Genomic DNA, 16,980 nt, shown 5'->3' with positions numbered 1-16,980 from the left:
AAGGGAGCTCTGTACCCAGATGGGGGCCGATCGGGGTCCCCCACAGTCCACACTAGCCCTAGCAAGTGGGCATCAAGCAACCAATGAGTCTAGCTATGGGCTGGAAATTCGGGTGTTGAAAGTTCCAGTGGCCTAGAACCTCCATAAGCTGGTGCAGAGGAGCAGGGGGTGGGATGCGGAGAGGTTCCAGCAAGGAATTGAGAGACCTCCAGCCCCTACCAAAACGGATGACTTTCAGAAACACAAGGACAAAAGCCTAGACTTTTGTCACAGGTCCACTGTACTTGCATAGTCTGTGTTCTTTGCGATAGACGACACACTCACTTGGTTATAGTTTCATTTTTTTCCTACCTGCTCATTGGCAGGGGCTCAAAGAGCAAAGAATCCTAGGAAAACCATCAGTAAATGTTTCCTTGATGAAGTCGGTGTGGTGTGCCCTCGCTAAGCGCAGGTGTTCCAGAGGTTGACAGTTTGAGTCCCACGGTACTACCAAGCCTTTTTTCCCACCTGAAATATGACCTTTTGTTTAAAAGCTGGCAATATTTGTTTGACTCCTGCCTTTTCTGGTGGCCAGGGAGCCAGACACCCTCAGGAGTCTTCGTGTTAGTTAGTCCAGAAAGCTACCCTTGAGAAGTAAATCACAACATTGGAAATGTGGGTGGGAGACAGGAGGAAGGTCCTCTCCTCATCGAGGGCCTTGAATGAGCCGCCTCCCCAGGGGCCGTGGCCCCCCTGCAGCCCCTGTCTGTTCTGTTGCCCCTGCCTCCGCCTTGGGTCATTACGGGTTTAAGCCCGCATGCAGTTGGAAGGTCATTGGCCTTTGCAGACCAGAACAGGACGGGTTCTTCAGGGTTAGGGGCCCCAAGAACTTTTTCCTCCTGACCCGTTGTCTTCCCTAAAGGGCCGCTTTTCTATAGGGTGGTTCAAACACTTAGAACCACATTTAGACCTGAATGAACTTTCGTCTTCTTGCTAAAGTATCTTCTTGTCTGTAGTCTCCATACACCTCAGCACTTCCTCTCGAACTGCTTTTCTCATAAACCAAGCACAGCAGCAGGGCTTTGGGCCACTAGTTTTTATGCCATTGGCCTTATTCATAGCTTGTCAGCGTTACTGAGTTGTTCTCACTGAGGCCGGTGAAATAGTTATATTTCTGCCTTGCTGTGTCCTTCTAAAAAGTAAAAAATAAATATGATCTTAAATGCCCAGGGTAGCAGGCTTATAAGTCGCTTGCAGTTGGTTTCATTACAAACTAAATCATCCTTCCTTTTTGTCTGCTTTGTAAACCCATGTGTACAGCTGTGTCCCAGGCTTCTCTTTGGTTAGTTTTTCTCATGATGGTTTAAAATAGTCTCAATTAACAAAGTAAAAGTGGCACATTTTTAAAATATTGTAGTGCTGTTCTAAACAGGATTGATCTTTGATGTAGGACTGAGTAAAAAACATACAGCATAAGGAAATTTAAGACTACCGTTGTAATGGATTCTTAATGCACCTTTTTTTTTTTAATTGAAGTATGGTTGATTTACAACGTTGTGTTTAATTTCTGCTGTACAGCAAAGTGATTCGTGTATATGTTCGTTATACGTATATATGTTCGTTTTCATATTCTTTTCCATTATGGATTATCACAGGATATTGACTATAGTTGCCTGTGCTCTACAGTAGGACCTTGTTGTCTATCCATTCTCTATGTAGTAGTTTGCATCTACTGATCCCAAACTCCCAGTCCAGCCCTCCCGTCAGCTTCCCTCCCCCTTGGCAACCACAAGTCTGTTCTCTATGTCTGTGAGTCTGTTTCTGTTTTGCAGATAGGTTCATTTGTATCGTATTTTAGAGTCCACATATAAGTGATATCATATGGTATTTGTCTTTCTCTTTCTGACTTACTTCACTTCGTATGATAATCTCTAGGCCCATCCATGTTGCTGCAAATGGCATTATTCCATTCTGTCTTACGGATGAGTAACATTCCATTGCATACATGCACCACATCTCGTTTATCCATTCCTCTGTCGATGGGCGTTGAGGCTGTTTCCACGTCTTGGCTGTTGTAACTAGTGCTGCTATGAACAAACATAAGGTGCATGTATCTTTTCAAATTACGGTTTTGTCTGGGTGTATGCCCAGGAGTGGGGTTGCTGGATCATACGGCATCTTCTATTATTTTATGTCATCCCTGCCACTGTTTTGTGTTTCAGGTACAGAGCCTTCATTTTTATTTTGACATTTTTGCTGTATGCAAGTTTTCACTTATCTCGAAAGCCTATCAGCATAGTTAAGGTAAGAAATCATTAAAAGCACCCGATGTCATTTCCTGCCTGTAATCTCTGCAAGGAACTAGTGAGCCGGTTGGGGGGAAGGGGAGTTTGGGGGAGAGCAGTAAGATAAATGGAGAAAATGGATTGTTGAGAAGCAAGGTACTTTGCTGCTTTGGTTTTTAGTTTCTCTTTTCTGAAATGAATAGCTTTAAAATGGTTTTGGGATTTATAATTTCAGAGGTAGTATACTTCCGGTTATATTCGTTGACAGTCGCAGAATTCTAAAGCTTAATTAAGTATCTGCTCTGTCTCGTGTGAACTTTCCCTCCGAATAGGTCCAGTCTAAAAATGTTCCCCAAATTGCTTCTATGGTCATTAGGCTTTGATCCTAAGTCTGGCAGTGGTGGTGTTTCTCCATTATTCCTAGAACACCGAGTTCCTGTGTGAGTGGGTGGGCAGGAAGTCATTAAGCAGGCATTTAACTCGACTTGGGGAAAAGAAGATTAAAGGAGACAGTCCTGCGTAGCAGCCAGTTGTAACCTGGGAAAAAGCAGAGTCGTTTTCTTACCCTCACTGGAATGACATCATTTTGCCTGCAGACTGTCAGCTGGCTTGAATGGCTGCTGAGCCTTTATTATAGAAGGGACGAGGAAATCGTCCAGGGCCAAAGGTAGTTCATTTACAGCCCGACTACCCCTCCGTCACTTTCTCCTCATTGGCCGGGACGCAGGTCCAGGACTGTGATTCCACTGACCTTTGTAGTCCTGCCTCCTCTGCTCCCCGGGTCGGGGGGAGGAGGGGCCGACTGCTGGACAGCTGTCCTCTCGGGCTCCCGGCCGGTGGCAGAGGCAGTGCCGAAGCTGTTGCTTCTCTGGACGGTTCTGTGTTCCCTGGTCTCCAGCAACTCCCAGTGGGCGTGAAACATCATCCATCTACTCCAAGGATCCTAAAATTCCTCCTTGACCCCTAGTAAGCAGGAATTTCCCCGGCCCTTCAGGTCCCTTGCAAACTTCTCCCTTTTTTAATGTACGAAGTTTGAATAACTATGGCAATCTTTGCAGACCTTTTATAATGCAGTTTTCAAAACAGAGAAAAGGATGGGACAGGAGAGGGTGGGCCGTCATCCACTTGACCAGTGTCTCTAATATCAGTACCAAGGACCAACCTGCCCCTGTCAACTTAAATACTACTAATTCCTGTCTTCCTGGTTAGGGAAATACACATATGGCTCAAGAGAAAGGCAAGTTATGAAAAGGGAAGAGACCGTGGAAGGGACCTTAGAGAGTGCCTAGAACTGAAGGAGCCAGCGGGGTCGGGAGCCTTCCTGCGGCTCCGATGGATCCTGCAAGGCCGGGCGAGGATCCTGGGGCCAGTCCTGGCCTGCTGGGGGCGTCACGGTGCAGCAGCAGCCTGACAGGCGCGGGGCCCGTGTTGGGACCGAGGCAGCATGCTGAGGGGGGCTGGCCACTGGAGGGTCTCCTTCTGGTGGCCACGAGGGTCCCCATTTAGCCAGGAAGGGATGCGGCATTGTTCCAGGCCACTCTCGCGGCTTCCCCGTCGGGGGCTTGGGGCTTAGTGATGAGGGGTCCGGCTCTTAGTTAAGTTTTCATCAGTCACGGTGACTGCCACTGGCTGACCCCGCGCCTGACAAGGTGCGCGCCTCCCTTATTTAATCTCATCGTCACGGCAGTCCTGTGGGTGTCCTTTTGAGGAAACTGAGTCTCAGAAGCCTAATTCCTCTGTGCAGGCCAGGGCCACCTCAGGGGAATTCCACGGGGTCGGGCTGACTCCAGGGTCCCTGCCCTTACCCTGCCTGCCACAGGGTCTCTAGGGCAGGTGTAAGAAGCTGGGTACAGTCGCAGCATCACGCCCAGATTTTCTTCAACACGCAGATTGTCTGACTCAGCACCTTAGACGTGCCTGGATGTGTGGATTGGCCTAACGCAGAACCCCGGGGATTCTTTGCCTTCTGAGATAGATAAGATGTCACACTACATACGATAACTTACTTTGCAATGCCTTTATTTAGCTAAATATGCTTTATTTAGCTCATCTTATTTATAAAACTAGAAGTAGTAATGGTGCTGTTGACCCAAGGAACAGCCTGAATTATCTATAACCTATATTTATTAGCACATTATGAGCAAAACAAAATTAAAATATATTTGCGTACCTGGAATTGATCACCAGGGGTGATGAATCATAAAATGATTCATATTCTTTAATGTCACTTACAGGGACATGACATGTCGTGGTGGCATGAGGCTACTCTGTTTAGACTTAGTTTAACCACTGATGAAACCTTTCATTTTTCTCTGATTTTAGTATATGGCAAAAAGGAAAAATAAGTGATAGTGATGAAAACAGGGCTGGGAGGAGGTGGGGTTACAACCCCGCTGTCTTCTGAGAGCTGCTCCAGTGCTAGCCCTGCCTCTTAACTGGAGGCCGATGGACAGGTGGGGCCTGCACACTGCCCGAGGGACACTCTGGGGGGCTCTTCCCTGGCCCCCCACCCCCGGGCTGGGCCAGAACAAAAGCCTGAAAGCAGAGGGTTCTTGGGGAGAGCCTGAGCTGCAGGGGATCCAAGGTCTCCGAGGGGAGCCATCACATTGATCGGTCTGAGTGTGAATGTCCAGCCCTCTCTGCACACACGGGACCCAGGAAAAGAAAGCCGTGAAATCCTCAGTGGCGGACAGAAAACAAAGCCTGAAAGGCTGGAAGTGCGCACCTTGGCTTTGGGTGGGAAACTTGCTATCTGGAAAGTTCTACCGTTCCCAGTATTCGTATTTAAATAGGACACAACTCCAATGAAAATCTCAGCAATGTCTTTTTTAACTGAATAAAATAGTCTTAGAGTTTATGTGAAAAGAATGACCAAGAATTAATTACCAAGGGAAGTGTGGAAAAGGGAACATTTTTTAAGCCACTATAATCCAATTATTATGGTATTGCATGAGGATAGACAAAGAGGCCAGTAGAAAAATATAGAAAATACTGTGGAAACATACAGTAGAATGGCTGACAGAGGTGATGGGAAAAGTGTAGTTCATCTAATAAATGGTGTTGACACAACTGCAGATTCATCTGGAAGAAATAAAGCTGAACCCCTATCTTATAAAGAATAGATGGATGGGTTAAAGATTTAAATGTAAAAAGTAAAAATCCAAGAACAAGATGATGTCCCTCTTAGGGGTATGAGGTTGGGAAATCCAAAGGAATGACGGACGGAGGGGGTGAAGAGGCAGTTCACAGACAAGGGATATAGGGATATACCACTTTATACCCACAAAGTGGCAAAACACCTGAAAGAGTAATAGCCCCTGTTGCTGGCCGTGATGGCGGGAGAAGACTTCCAGGTACGGGTGATAGAGATGTGAAGTGTTACGGCCTTTTGGAAAGCATCTGGGCAACACCTGTTGACATTAAAAATGCTCGTCCTTCAGTCCTGCGTCTGGGAACCTTGTCCATAAGAATGAAAGCGCCAGCCCTTAGGAGTATTTGCATCTTTTTTGTAGCATTGTCTGCAATTTTTTTTTAAAGGAAAAAAACCCCACAAAAACCTGGCTATTATGTGAACTTAATCAGCAGCTGAAAGTTTGAATAAATTATGGCGCATCCATATTCTGATATGTGCACCTACTTCAAAGAATTAATTGGAGCCAAACCAGTTGACTCAGAAAGATTCCCAGCAGGTATTTTTGAGTCAGAAGAGTCAAGGTGGACATAAGTCCGTGTAGAATGATCCCATTTAAAATAAAAAAGACAGTGACCCAAAAGCTTCCCTATGTATTTCTGTACACCTTTGTGAGTGGGTGTACCTTTGCATATGCAGGTGTGTGTGTCTGGTCCATTTTCACGTGGCTCCTGTGCACTGACCACCTCCTGGGTGCTGGGGCCCAGGTTGTCTGTTCTTCCTGTTTTGAGCGCTGTCTCATCCACTCTTGCTGCTGTAACAGAATACCATCGACTGGGTGGCTGTAGCCAGCAGACATTTGTTGCTCACAGTTCTGAAGGCTGGACGTCCCAGATCAGGGTGGGTGCAGCGCGGTCAGTTTCTGGTGAGGGCCCTCTTCCAGCTTGCAGACGGCCGCTTCCCTGTAGCTTCACTTGGTGGAAGGTTGAGGAGCTCTCTGGGGTCCGTTTAAAAGAGCACTAATCCCATTTATGAGGGCTCCACCCTCATGACCTAATCACCTGCTAAAGGCCCTACCTCCTAGTACCGTCACCCAGGGGTTAGGTTTCAACACGTGAATTTGGTGGGAACACCAGCATTCAGAGCATAGCAGGCACCAGAGCTTTCATTTCGCTTCTAGGACTTCTTTTGCATAATGCTGTGGAGAGTCCTTTTAACCGAGAGCTTTATAAAAGGAGTCTAAAGGACTAGTTAAAATAAATGGACCCACACAACCTAATGAACCCTAGAAAATTTACTAAACATATACACTCTGTATAGATTATGTACACACTCACATGGACACACGCGTGCACGTACGTGCACACACAGGACACTCCGTGTGTCGTTCAGAGGTGAAGTGAAGCTGACGCAACCCCCCTCCTCCTGATGAGGCCCGAATCCCCGGCTCTCAGTCTCCTGCCCCTCTCAGCATCTTCTGGACCCCTTCCCCACTCCCACAGGCAATGAGCAGCTCGCTGTAGCCTTGGCCAGAGAACCGAAGAGCCCATGTTTTTGGAATGAATGAGCGCATAAAGAGTTTCTCAGGGTGAAGCTGCTCAAGTTCAGAGTTTAGCGCGTAGAGTCTTCATTAATGTACATTTATATAAATACATTGGTGCCTAAGTGACTGCACGGGCCGGTGTGTGTGGAGCTTACGGGGAACATGTCTGCTGCAGCTCCAGCTGCCCAGTGCTGGGGGTGGAGGGCGCTAGAGAGGGGAATCTGTAGGTGGGAGGCAAGTGCACACCCCCGTGTCTCTGCCCCTGCCCCCCACATGGTGCTTCGTGACATCATGGCTGTCTTCTGCATCCTTCCATCATGTCCACACCTGTCTTCTCTCACTCCCCACCCATCCACCCCCCCCACCCACCTTCCAGTCACAATGGCGTCTTGCGGTTTATTGTGTTGTTGCCGTTCCTTTGTGTATTACACAGACATTTCTAAACACTTATGAGCCCCATGCACCTGGAATGTTCCATTCTGCTCTTCCCCCTTGGCGTTTCACAGCCGTATTTCTCGGCTGCCACATTGTCTTTTGAATGATCGACTTTTAATCACTGCCTGGTGTATTTTGATTAATTTTATGTGTTATCTGTTGAAAGGCACATGTGTAAGAAATTTGCAAAGGAGACTGCTTTTATGAAAGCAAAGGACTAGCTCCCCACCCCCAAAATGATTTTATAACCTGGTAAGAATCAGTTCACCTGGTGAGTTTTCTTTCTGACAAACTAAGTTTATCTTAGTTTCGTTAATCCTTCATTTTCCTGCAAACACCAGGTTTGGGGAATGAAACTCATTGGAAAGTTAAAATATGACAGCGTCTTACTGAAGGCTAACATGTGGTCATTTAATATCCTCAGAACTCTTTATGCTCAAGTAATGTCAAGCCTTTTATTGCTTTTGCTTCAGCTTCTCAGCGGGGTGGGCTGGAGATTGCATTTCTCATATGAAGGAGGAGGGCTGGGGAGAGAAGGGAGCTGAATGAGATTAGGGCCAGCTGGAGGCCCTGGGGTGCCCCTGTGTGGGTGGACCCCAAACACACAGCTGCCAGTCGCTGAGCCTTTCTGGGCGAGGGACCCGGAGAGGAGCTCTCTGCACACACCTCCACATGCTCGTCTTTACAGCAGCGCCGACGGGCCGCACTGTGCCGGCTTCTTAAGAGGCCGTGGGGAGTCCCCGTGAGTCGGCCGAGGTTGGAAACCGGGACAGCTGCACCAGGATCCCGGCTCGGAGCCCGTCTCCGTGACCGGCACCTCTCATCCCGGGACAAACCAAAACAGAAAACCTCTTCTGCTTGTTAATGAAACGAAAAGGGATGATTTCTAATCCTTTATATCCCCCGTGCATGGTGAAGGAGGATATGGACCTGCCAGTGGGAGCCACGTCCATAACGGTCCTCTTCCCGGGCTTCCATGTAAGGCGTGTGTTAGGAACCCCACGCCAGCCCCGCTCGAGGGTCCCCCTCAGCCCATGGGGGTCCTTGCATCCTGCCTGTGGCTCCCTTATTGAAAGGTGAATAGACAGCATCAGTGGTGCCTGCAGGCCCGGCTGGCTTCCAAGAGAAGCAGCAGAGAAAGGTGGGCGGACACACCTGACTTCTGAAGGCAAAGAGGAGAAGGAAATGATCACATCAGGCGGGTGGGGAAGTGCTGACAATCCAGCTTTATGCAGAGAGGCAGGGCTCCCCTGTGTCCCCGTCCCAAATTCACAGCCACGTCCACAGTTTCTCAGGCGGGCAGGGAAGGGGCTCCGAGGATCCCAGGATGACAGCACCCGGCCTCCACCACCGGGGAGTGGGAGCTCGGCTGAGGAAAGCTGTCTGCAAAGTGTTACTTTGAGTTTGGAAAGCGGAACCTTGGCTAGTTTTAGCGGAACCTTGTGTTTAAATTACAGCAGAGCAGCCCAGCGATGATGACAAAGCCATGTAACCAGAGTGGCTGGGTCCCGTGTGCCAGGCCAGGTCTCGGGGGCATGTGTCCGTGTAAAATCAGGTGTCCCACCGTGGCTGACCACAGCCCTAGCAAGGTGGCCTTTTAAAGGAGATCAGCCTCTTTAGTGACCCCTCCTGAAGAGGCGGGGTACCCACAAAGCGAAGGTGGTGGACAGGCCTCCTGGCTGCCCCCCGCACCTCTTGGACTGGGGTGCAGCTCCCTGCCCGCTGCCCTGTGTCTTGACCCCGGGGTAGATGCTCCTTCCGGGGCCAGGCTTCCTCACAGCCCCCCAGGCCCAGCCTCTCTCAGGTCACAGCTCACTAAAGGACGCCCCTTCAGGACCTCTGCTCCCCCTGAGGGCCACCTCCTTGACCTTGAGGACGCCTCCTTTCTGCCCTCGCTCACACCTGATGGATTGGTTCATCTGAGCCCCGTGTAGCGGAAACCCCAGAAAGCACACAGCAAGGGAGAAGTGGGAGCCGGGGGCCACCTGGGAGGGGACATGTGGTGGCACCGCAGGCGCATGGAGTCCTGTCTGCTGCCCCTTGTGTTTTAAGGAACAAGTCACCTGTTACTCAGGTCCCCATAACAGGACGGCCCCGGCTGCCCTGCAGCACTTTTCTGGAAGTGTGGATGCCTCCTTAAGGAGCACCTTGAGCTAGTTTTGGGCGGGGGGTGGGGGGTTGACATGTGATTTGCACATAGTAAAGTGCACAGATCTGCGGTGTCTAGCCTAGCAAATATTTACATGCTCACCCGGGAAATCACCCAGGTTAAGGTCTGGTCCCCGTCACTGTTGCCCTTCCCTAGGTGATGAATGTCACCTGGACTTATTCATTTCCCTCCTCCAGAGCTTCGTAAACAGAGTCCTCCCATTTGTGCTCCTTTGTGTCAGGCTTAATATGTTTCGAGATTCATCCTCGTCCTTGTGTGGACCTATAACTTGTAGTCAATGATATCAATCCAGCAGGATGAATCCATTCTTCCGTTCTGGGCAGGTGGGCCCCCATGCTGCCCGGCTGCTCTGAGCAGTCGTCTCTGGGTGGCCCGGTACAGGCTGTGTCGGCTGTGTCTGTGCTCAGGAGGAGACGGCCGCTAGGGAGCTGGAGGAACCGTCCTCATTGGCAGGCACTCAGTGGGTCCCCTAGACACACCGCCCCAGAGGTGCCGTATCCCCCTAGAACGCAGTCACCCTAGGACAGCTGTAAGGAGAGGGGTGGCTGAGCCCCACCTGAGTGCACTCACTCTCTCTCTCTCTGCCTTCTGTCCTCCCCATGGATGTCCCAGGGTGAGCTGCACAGCTACTGCACGGCTTCATATGAAGGGGAGGTCGGATTCCACAGCCAGAGCCCAAAAGCCGGGGACACCCCCGCTCAGCAGCTCCCAGACAACGGGACCGACTGTGGCTGGGCCCCATTTGGTGAGTTCTCCGTCTGTGCCCTTGCTTTCGTCCCGTGGCTGAAGCTGGCCATCCCTGCGGGCCTCCTCCACAGGTGGCAGTCCCCGAGCTGGCTGGCTGATCTCAGCAGTGGTGATGATGCTGTCAGATGCAGCTGCGCCTCCAGGTGCAAACTAACCTCTCCTCCCAGCAAACCAGCCTTGCACCTTCAGCTGCTGCACGTTTCCCGTGCGCGTGTGCAGGGGTGTTGCTCAGTGGTCAGATCTGCTGCAGGTCATCTGCAGGTTGCATTTGTCCAAGCTGGAAGTTAGGACTTACAGAGCGTAAGCTGTGGGTGGAGAGAAGAGAGCAATCTCAGAGCTGTGGTGTGGGGCTGTCCTGGGGGGCCCGAACCAAAGCCAGGGTAACATGTGAAACAGAACAGAACCCACAAGCTCACCGCCAGCAATGGGGATTTGACCTGATGGGAGTAACGTTTATGTAGCGATTATTGGAAACATGGTGACTTGATTTCCAGTTGCTGTATTTTCTGTGTTCCCTTCTGAGGACGCCGCCCAGACGTAGAGAGCAGAGGTCTCGTACGTCATTGTACCTCTCCCGGACATAAATTGGTGTTTAGTGAAAAGTAAACAATACCCTCCTTTTCCTGTTGCTTTTTGCCCCACGTAGATCAGGACAACTTCCAGCAGCTGCTCGGCGCCCTGGACTACTCCTTCCTGTGTGCGTACGCTGTTGGCATGTACCTGAGGTAGGTCTGGCTAAGACTGCAAGACCCAGGTGGTCCGCTGGGTGCAGAGCGCAGCTCAGGTACGGCTGAAGACGCGGCCCCGCCCGCAGGTGGCTGGTCCTCCGGTCTCTCCTCAGAGACAAGTGTGAGGTGGAAGCCACCACACGGCCCGGGTGTCCTGCAGATCGGGCAGACTGTCCTCGGACGGCTTTCCTGGCCCCGGGGTTGGATGCACCGTGAGCCCTGCCGGGACCCGGTCTCTCAGGAGCAGGGCCCTGGCAGCTCCCCACCCGGTGAGCATGGCAGAGCCTCCTCTGGTTTCAGGGGCCGCCGTCTCTTTCCTAACCCCGCCTGGCATCAGAGCAGTTCACACAACGGGTGCTTGGCGTGTCCACCTGGATGGCCCACTAGGCCGGAACAGAGCCTCCCCTGAGTGCCAGAGGCCGTCCTGCCTGGCGGTGGGAGGTGTGGACCCCAGAGGCACGTTGCTGGGATTCGATCCGGCTTGACGGCCCGCTTGGGTGGCTTTGGACGAGTTACCGCACCTCCTTGGGCCTCAGTTTCCCCTTCGCAAAATGGGGGAAACAGTAGTTCTTAACTCACAGGAGTGTGGTGAGGTTTAACTGAGTTAATATGTGCAGAATGCTCAGAACAGGGCCTGGCCCGTGCTGTGTTCCCAGTGCCTGTTACATAACAATCGTTAGCCCATTCTTTTTTTTTTTTTTTTTTCGGTACGCGGGCCTCTCACTGTTGTGGCCTCTCCCGTTGCGGAGCACAGGCTCCGGACGCGCAGGCTCAGCGGCCATGGCTCACGGGCCCAGCCGCTCCGCGGCATGTGGGATCTTCCCGGACCGGGGCACGAACCCGTGTCCCCTGCATCGGCAGGCGGACTCTCAACCACTGCGACACCAGGGAAGCCCCGTTAACCCATTCTTGATCCAGCTCTGAATTGGCCTAGGGAGGTGGTAAACATTAGTGGGTAATAACAGGACATGCAGTTGGCCGGTTAAAAACTGCTACTGTGTCAGTCCAGCCAGGTTTAACAGGAAAAACAAAACAAAACTTACAGGGACTAAGGCCTTTAGTCCAAAGAGGGCTTTGTTCAGAGACACAGAGTTTCAGAGCTTTGGGAATCTCTGGAATCCCTGTAAACGTTTACCTTCTTCCCTGAGATCCACCCAGACTGTGTTATCACCGAGACCTGGACCCCCTCCCCAGCTCAGGACCGTCTGGTGTCTGGTACCCAGACAGGTGGTTCCTGCTGATGGAGTGGCTGTCACCCCTTTGTTGAACTTGCACATCTGCATGGAGCTGCAGGGCTTGTCCGAGTGCGGAAAGAATAATACGGATGCAGCACGGAACGGGAGCCCAGCTGCGGAGAAGGACGGTGTAAGCCTCAGGCGCCTTAGGGCGTGGGCTGCAGCCGGGCTGCCAGCCGTATTCCATCCTGCGGTCAAGTATTTATGTTCTAAAAACCGCAGTGTTACTGGACACCAATAATCAATAATATAAAAAGACCCCAAGGTTGGAGTGTGTTTTTCTCAGTTACTAGAAAACACTAGTTAAAGGTGGTTCTCAGCGGGGAGTGATGTTGTCTGCTAGGAAGCATTTAGCAATATCTGGAGATAGTTTTGGTCGTCTCAGCTGGAGAAGGGGGTGCTACTGGCATCTAGTGGGCAGAGACCGGGGGTGCCGCTAAGTGTGCTACAGGACACAAGACAGCCCCTCGCCACAAAGAATTACCCGGCCCAACATGCCGAGGGTGCTGAGGCTAAGAAACCTGGTTTGAATAAAGTGGTTTCATTATTGCTTATTTATTGGCAAAGATCGTTCTTCATGCAACTCGCCAACGAAGGTTCTTATTAAATAATTTTATTTTATTGTGAAATAGCATTATGTATTTTCATAATAACCTAATGTGAAACCCACAGTGGACTCGCGACGGGGATGAGGGTGTACCCTGCTTCCTTGCATGCTTCCTCGCATGGCTTCTTAGTGACATCATGACATTGCAAGTGAGATGGATGGTGTTAGTGTACCAGATAACTCAGACGTGGTGGCACCTTCGCTAACCCAGGTCATTGCTGGCAGGTTCAAGCAGGTGTGGCGTGGCCTTTGTTACCTGTAGGAGCCTGATACGACGTGGAATGCTGTCCATTCCCTTAGGCCTTTTCTTTAAAACTTTAAAATAGAGACCAAATTGAGTCCCAGTATGGTCTAGCAAGACTAGAGGATGTTTGTAAGCCCCGGCCGATGGCACTAGCTTGCAGGAGGCCCATCTAACTCTGGCACCTACTCTGTGACCTTGGGCAGGTCAGCCAGCTCCTCTGGGACATGTTCCCTCTTCTCTGAAGTGAGCAGGATGAAGTGGATAATTCCTTTAGCTCTCGAATGCTCTCGAGTTTGTATGTGATCAGTTTCTACTCAGCTTAAAATTTGACCTGAATGCTGTTTACAATTTTAAATTACTTCCTCTGCTTTAGTGTTTAATAGGTCATCTGTGTGATACTAGGTTGATCTTTTTTTTTTCTTTGGTAAATTCTGAAGGAAGATCTCTCTGGGGTATTTGTTCTTGAGATGAAAGACCAGAATTTTGGAGCTGGTTCCCAGGGTACTGTTCACAGGCAGGCAGGCAGGCAGGCGTCATCCTTCATTACGTTTCATATTTATCTGACTCCTAGAATGATTACCGGGAAGAAAACGAGACCCACAGAGTGTATGTAAAGATTGCAAAAGGCTCACAGTCATTTGTGATTGTTCTCCAGCTCTTTATTCACTTAAGAAGTCACAGTGTCAAGCTGTTCCATAGTGACATGTCCTACAAGGCAGTAAAGAACGTATTCCATATGGCATTGGGTAGTGAGGTGTGATGGTGGTAAAGGCCTGTTGAATGTATGTCCCAGTATGAAACTGGAGATTTTCACCCTCCCCGGCAGCACTGGAGCTGTTTGATTGAGCACCCACTACCTTGCCAGGCACTGAACCGAATGTATCTCGTTTGAGCACCCAGGCAGCTCTAGGAAGCAGTTCTCCAGAGAGACTAGCTCTTCATGGCGTCACGTTGCTGTTCAAAGGGAGCATGGAGGCTTTGCCCCACGTTTCAGACTTTACCTTAAGGAAAAGCCTCTGTCCTTAAACCAGATCACGGTGCTTGTGGCCAGAGGGTCGTTGGCAAGAGCGCCTCTGGCCTGGCCACTGATGCAGCGGCTAAATGCCAGCCCGGGGGCCAAGAGACGTGCTCAAGGTCACAGGTGACCCCTTTTCGTATTTGTCTACAGTTCGACACTTGAAATCTTAAAAATACTCTATACGTTCACTGGCTGTTGTTTATATAAAACAGGATTAGCCAGCAGGACAAGGTTTTGGTTTTGTTTTTTTAATTGGCAGGTATCATATATGTCAGAGTGTTTCAGTTTTATTATTTGACAGTGACTTTTTTGTTTTGTTTTGTTTTGGTTTTGGTTTTTTTTGTTTCTTGAGGTACGCGGGCCTCTCACTGTTGTGGCCTCTCCCGCTGCGGAGCACAGGCTCCGGACGCACAGGCTCAGCGGCCATGGCTCACGGGCCCAGCCGCTCCGCATGTGGGATCTTCCCGGACCGGGGCACGAACCCGTGTCCCCTGCATCGGCAGGCGGACTCTCAACCGCTGCGCCACCAGGGAAGCCCTTGACAGTGACTTTTGTTAGAAATAGAAAGTCTTAAAAGGTGTTGCCAGTTTCTGGTTAATAAATGCTCCATTGAAAAATGATTGTGATTAAAATTTACTGGAAATCGGAGTGCCTTCAAGTTCTAAAAGCTCAGAGCGTGAAAGCATCCAGCAAGGAATCGCTGGGTCATTTACATTATGGGTGTGTTTCTTTTCTCACATTTGTCTTTCTTTTTTCTCTGTCCCCAGTGGCATAATAGGGGAGCGCCTGCCCATTAGGTATTACCTGACTTTCGGAATGGTGGCCAGTGGTGCTTTTACTGCCCTGTTTGGGGTAGGGTATTTCTACAACATCCACAGTTTTGGATTCTACGTGGTGACCCAGGTAAGGTCTGGTCCACGGCTCACCATGTATGGGATTTCCATGATGAGCCAGACGGGGTGTTAATGTCACGGGTCCCAGGCTCTGCCAGGAGAGAACATGGCAGGTGGTGGGAGTGGGCGCAGAACTGCGTCCTGGCTGAGGTCAGGGTCAGCGCTGGCACATCCAGCCCCTTTTCTCTCCTCTGCTCTGAAATTCCAGCAGCCGTGAAGTGTTTCTTAGTTTCAGGAGTTGCCGCCTAAAGAATCCTGTTTTTCGGTACCCCAGCAGGGGGCTTGAGGCATGAAGCCCTTCTGAGTCCTTCTGCCTTAATTTAGGTGCATTTGAGATGTTCTGTCTTGTGTCAGACTTGACCGCTCTGGGGTTGGGGGGATGAGGGGCGTGGTGAGGGAAGGAGGTTGAGGGGACTTGGGGATTGTCAGGGGCAGTCAGCGGGGGGGCGGGGGGTGGAGGGGGCGGGGGAAAGGCGAGGACCTAAGGGTGATGCAGGGGAGTGAGGGCCAGCCCTTCCCGCGGGGCTCAGTGCTTCCAGGAACTCTTGGATCTGCCCCTCCCCACAGCCCTGTGGATAATATTGGCTAGAAATGGAAAATGACTTGAAACAATGATGCTCAGCTTCCGAGGCTCTCCAGACACAGCCCAGGGAGATGTGGCAAGGTCATCAGGGCAAATCGTATGTAATTTGCTTTTAAAATTTTCACCACAGGACCTGAAAGAGTTTGGCTCTTTTCATTACCAAAGCGATGCCCACTTTATGGTGATACAGAAAATCAGAGAGAAGGAAAAAACCTATTTCCCAGAGTCCCAGCACGTTCCTGGAGGGAAGGCTGAGCTGGCTGGCCCTGAGGCCAGACCAGGGGCTCCCAGTCGGCCTCTGGAAGCTGGTCCTTCCCCGCGGCAGTTGGAGGAGGTGGCCCCTGAGACTAAAGCAGAGCCAGTTGCTGATACACTTCCTAAATCCCTTCTTCAAACAAAAGCTCGGGGCGCTCTAGGCAAGTTGGAGAAATCATTTCTCTAGGCACTAGTCAAGGTTCTGCTCCCTTCGGTGGTTAGCAACAGTACCTTCTTCGTGATATAAGAAGGGAAAACGTGCAATTTACAAGCCACCCTTATGGTATCATCACAGTTCTATAAAAAGGAGAGGGTTTTCTCTTTGCATAAAGTTTTAGCTTGGAAAGAGAACGGACAGCTCGGCCCCAAGCTGTTGAGGTAGTTCATCTCCGAGCAAGAGATTTTCTTTTCTTTTTTTTTCCTCTACTTTAAAATTTTCACAATAGGCACGTACGACTCTCGTGGTAAGATATACGCGTATATTGTTAAAATACACGTCTGGCTGTCGAGGCTCACATCGAATCGGGTTCTGCCCCTTCCTTTTGTGAGAGTCCCCGCTGGGCGCCCAAACCCCTGAGGCCAGGCTCCCGGGTGTGGGTGTCCCCCCTCAGCGGGCTCTTCCTTTGCCCTCTGTCACAGATCGTCAACGGACTGGTACAGACCACCGGCTGGCCCAGCGTCGTCACCTGCCTCGGCAACTGGTTTGGAAAAGGGAGGTAAGGAAGGCAGCCCTGCTTCCAGCAGCGTTGATTTTCAGAAGATTCTGATGAAAACCAGACCGCTTTATGTTTAGTTTTTCTTTAGATTCATTACAGAAAAAAACACGTCAGTCTACTATATGAAATAAGATGACTGAAACCTCTGGGTCTTGAGGGTCTAAAATTCAGGCAGGCCTCTGTTTCAGGAGATGCCACCCCCGTTGCGGGCAGGGTGGAGTCTGGGTCATCTGCGCAGCCAGCCAGCAGCCCGGGCCTCACCTGGCCTCCTGGGAAGCTGGGAGAAATGCAGTCAGGGCCTTGCCCCAGGCCTTTCGAAGCAGAAGCTACATTTTCACAGGACTGAAAGGCACAGGGAAGTGTGACCTGTCCAGGTCACCCAGGGCCCGGTAGCAGAGCTGTACCCAGCCTC

General features: G+C 50.6%; 1 protein-coding gene across 10 annotated transcripts in view; it reads left to right on the top strand.

Moving 5' to 3' along the window:
• SLC37A1 (solute carrier family 37 member 1) overlaps positions 1 to 16,980 on the top strand; it is a 67,765-nt gene that overhangs the window by 13,304 nt on the left and 37,481 nt on the right. For 9 of the 10 annotated variants that reach the window (XR_003792340.1, XR_003792337.1, XR_003792341.1 and 6 more), the window contains exons 3-7: positions 2,202 to 2,283; positions 10,155 to 10,287; positions 10,936 to 11,014; positions 14,889 to 15,024; positions 16,492 to 16,568. Coding sequence is in view for 4 of the 10 variants with exons in the window: in XM_029214452.1 (XP_029070285.1) it covers positions 2,202 to 2,283; positions 10,155 to 10,287; positions 10,936 to 11,014; positions 14,889 to 15,024; positions 16,492 to 16,568 (507 nt within the window). In the remaining 6 variants the exon portion in view is untranslated. The remainder of the gene's footprint in view (positions 1 to 2,201; positions 2,284 to 10,154; positions 10,288 to 10,935; positions 11,015 to 14,888; positions 15,025 to 16,491; positions 16,569 to 16,980) is intronic. The other variant, XR_003792342.1, reaches the window with a different exon arrangement.

This window comes from Monodon monoceros, unplaced genomic scaffold, assembly GCF_005190385.1.
Source record: "Monodon monoceros isolate NGI ecotype Baffin Bay Population unplaced genomic scaffold, NGI_Narwhal_1 Super_Scaffold_11, whole genome shotgun sequence".
NCBI classification, from domain to species: Eukaryota; Metazoa; Chordata; class Mammalia; order Artiodactyla; family Monodontidae; genus Monodon; species Monodon monoceros.
This window is presented reverse-complemented; position numbering and strand designations above follow the sequence as displayed.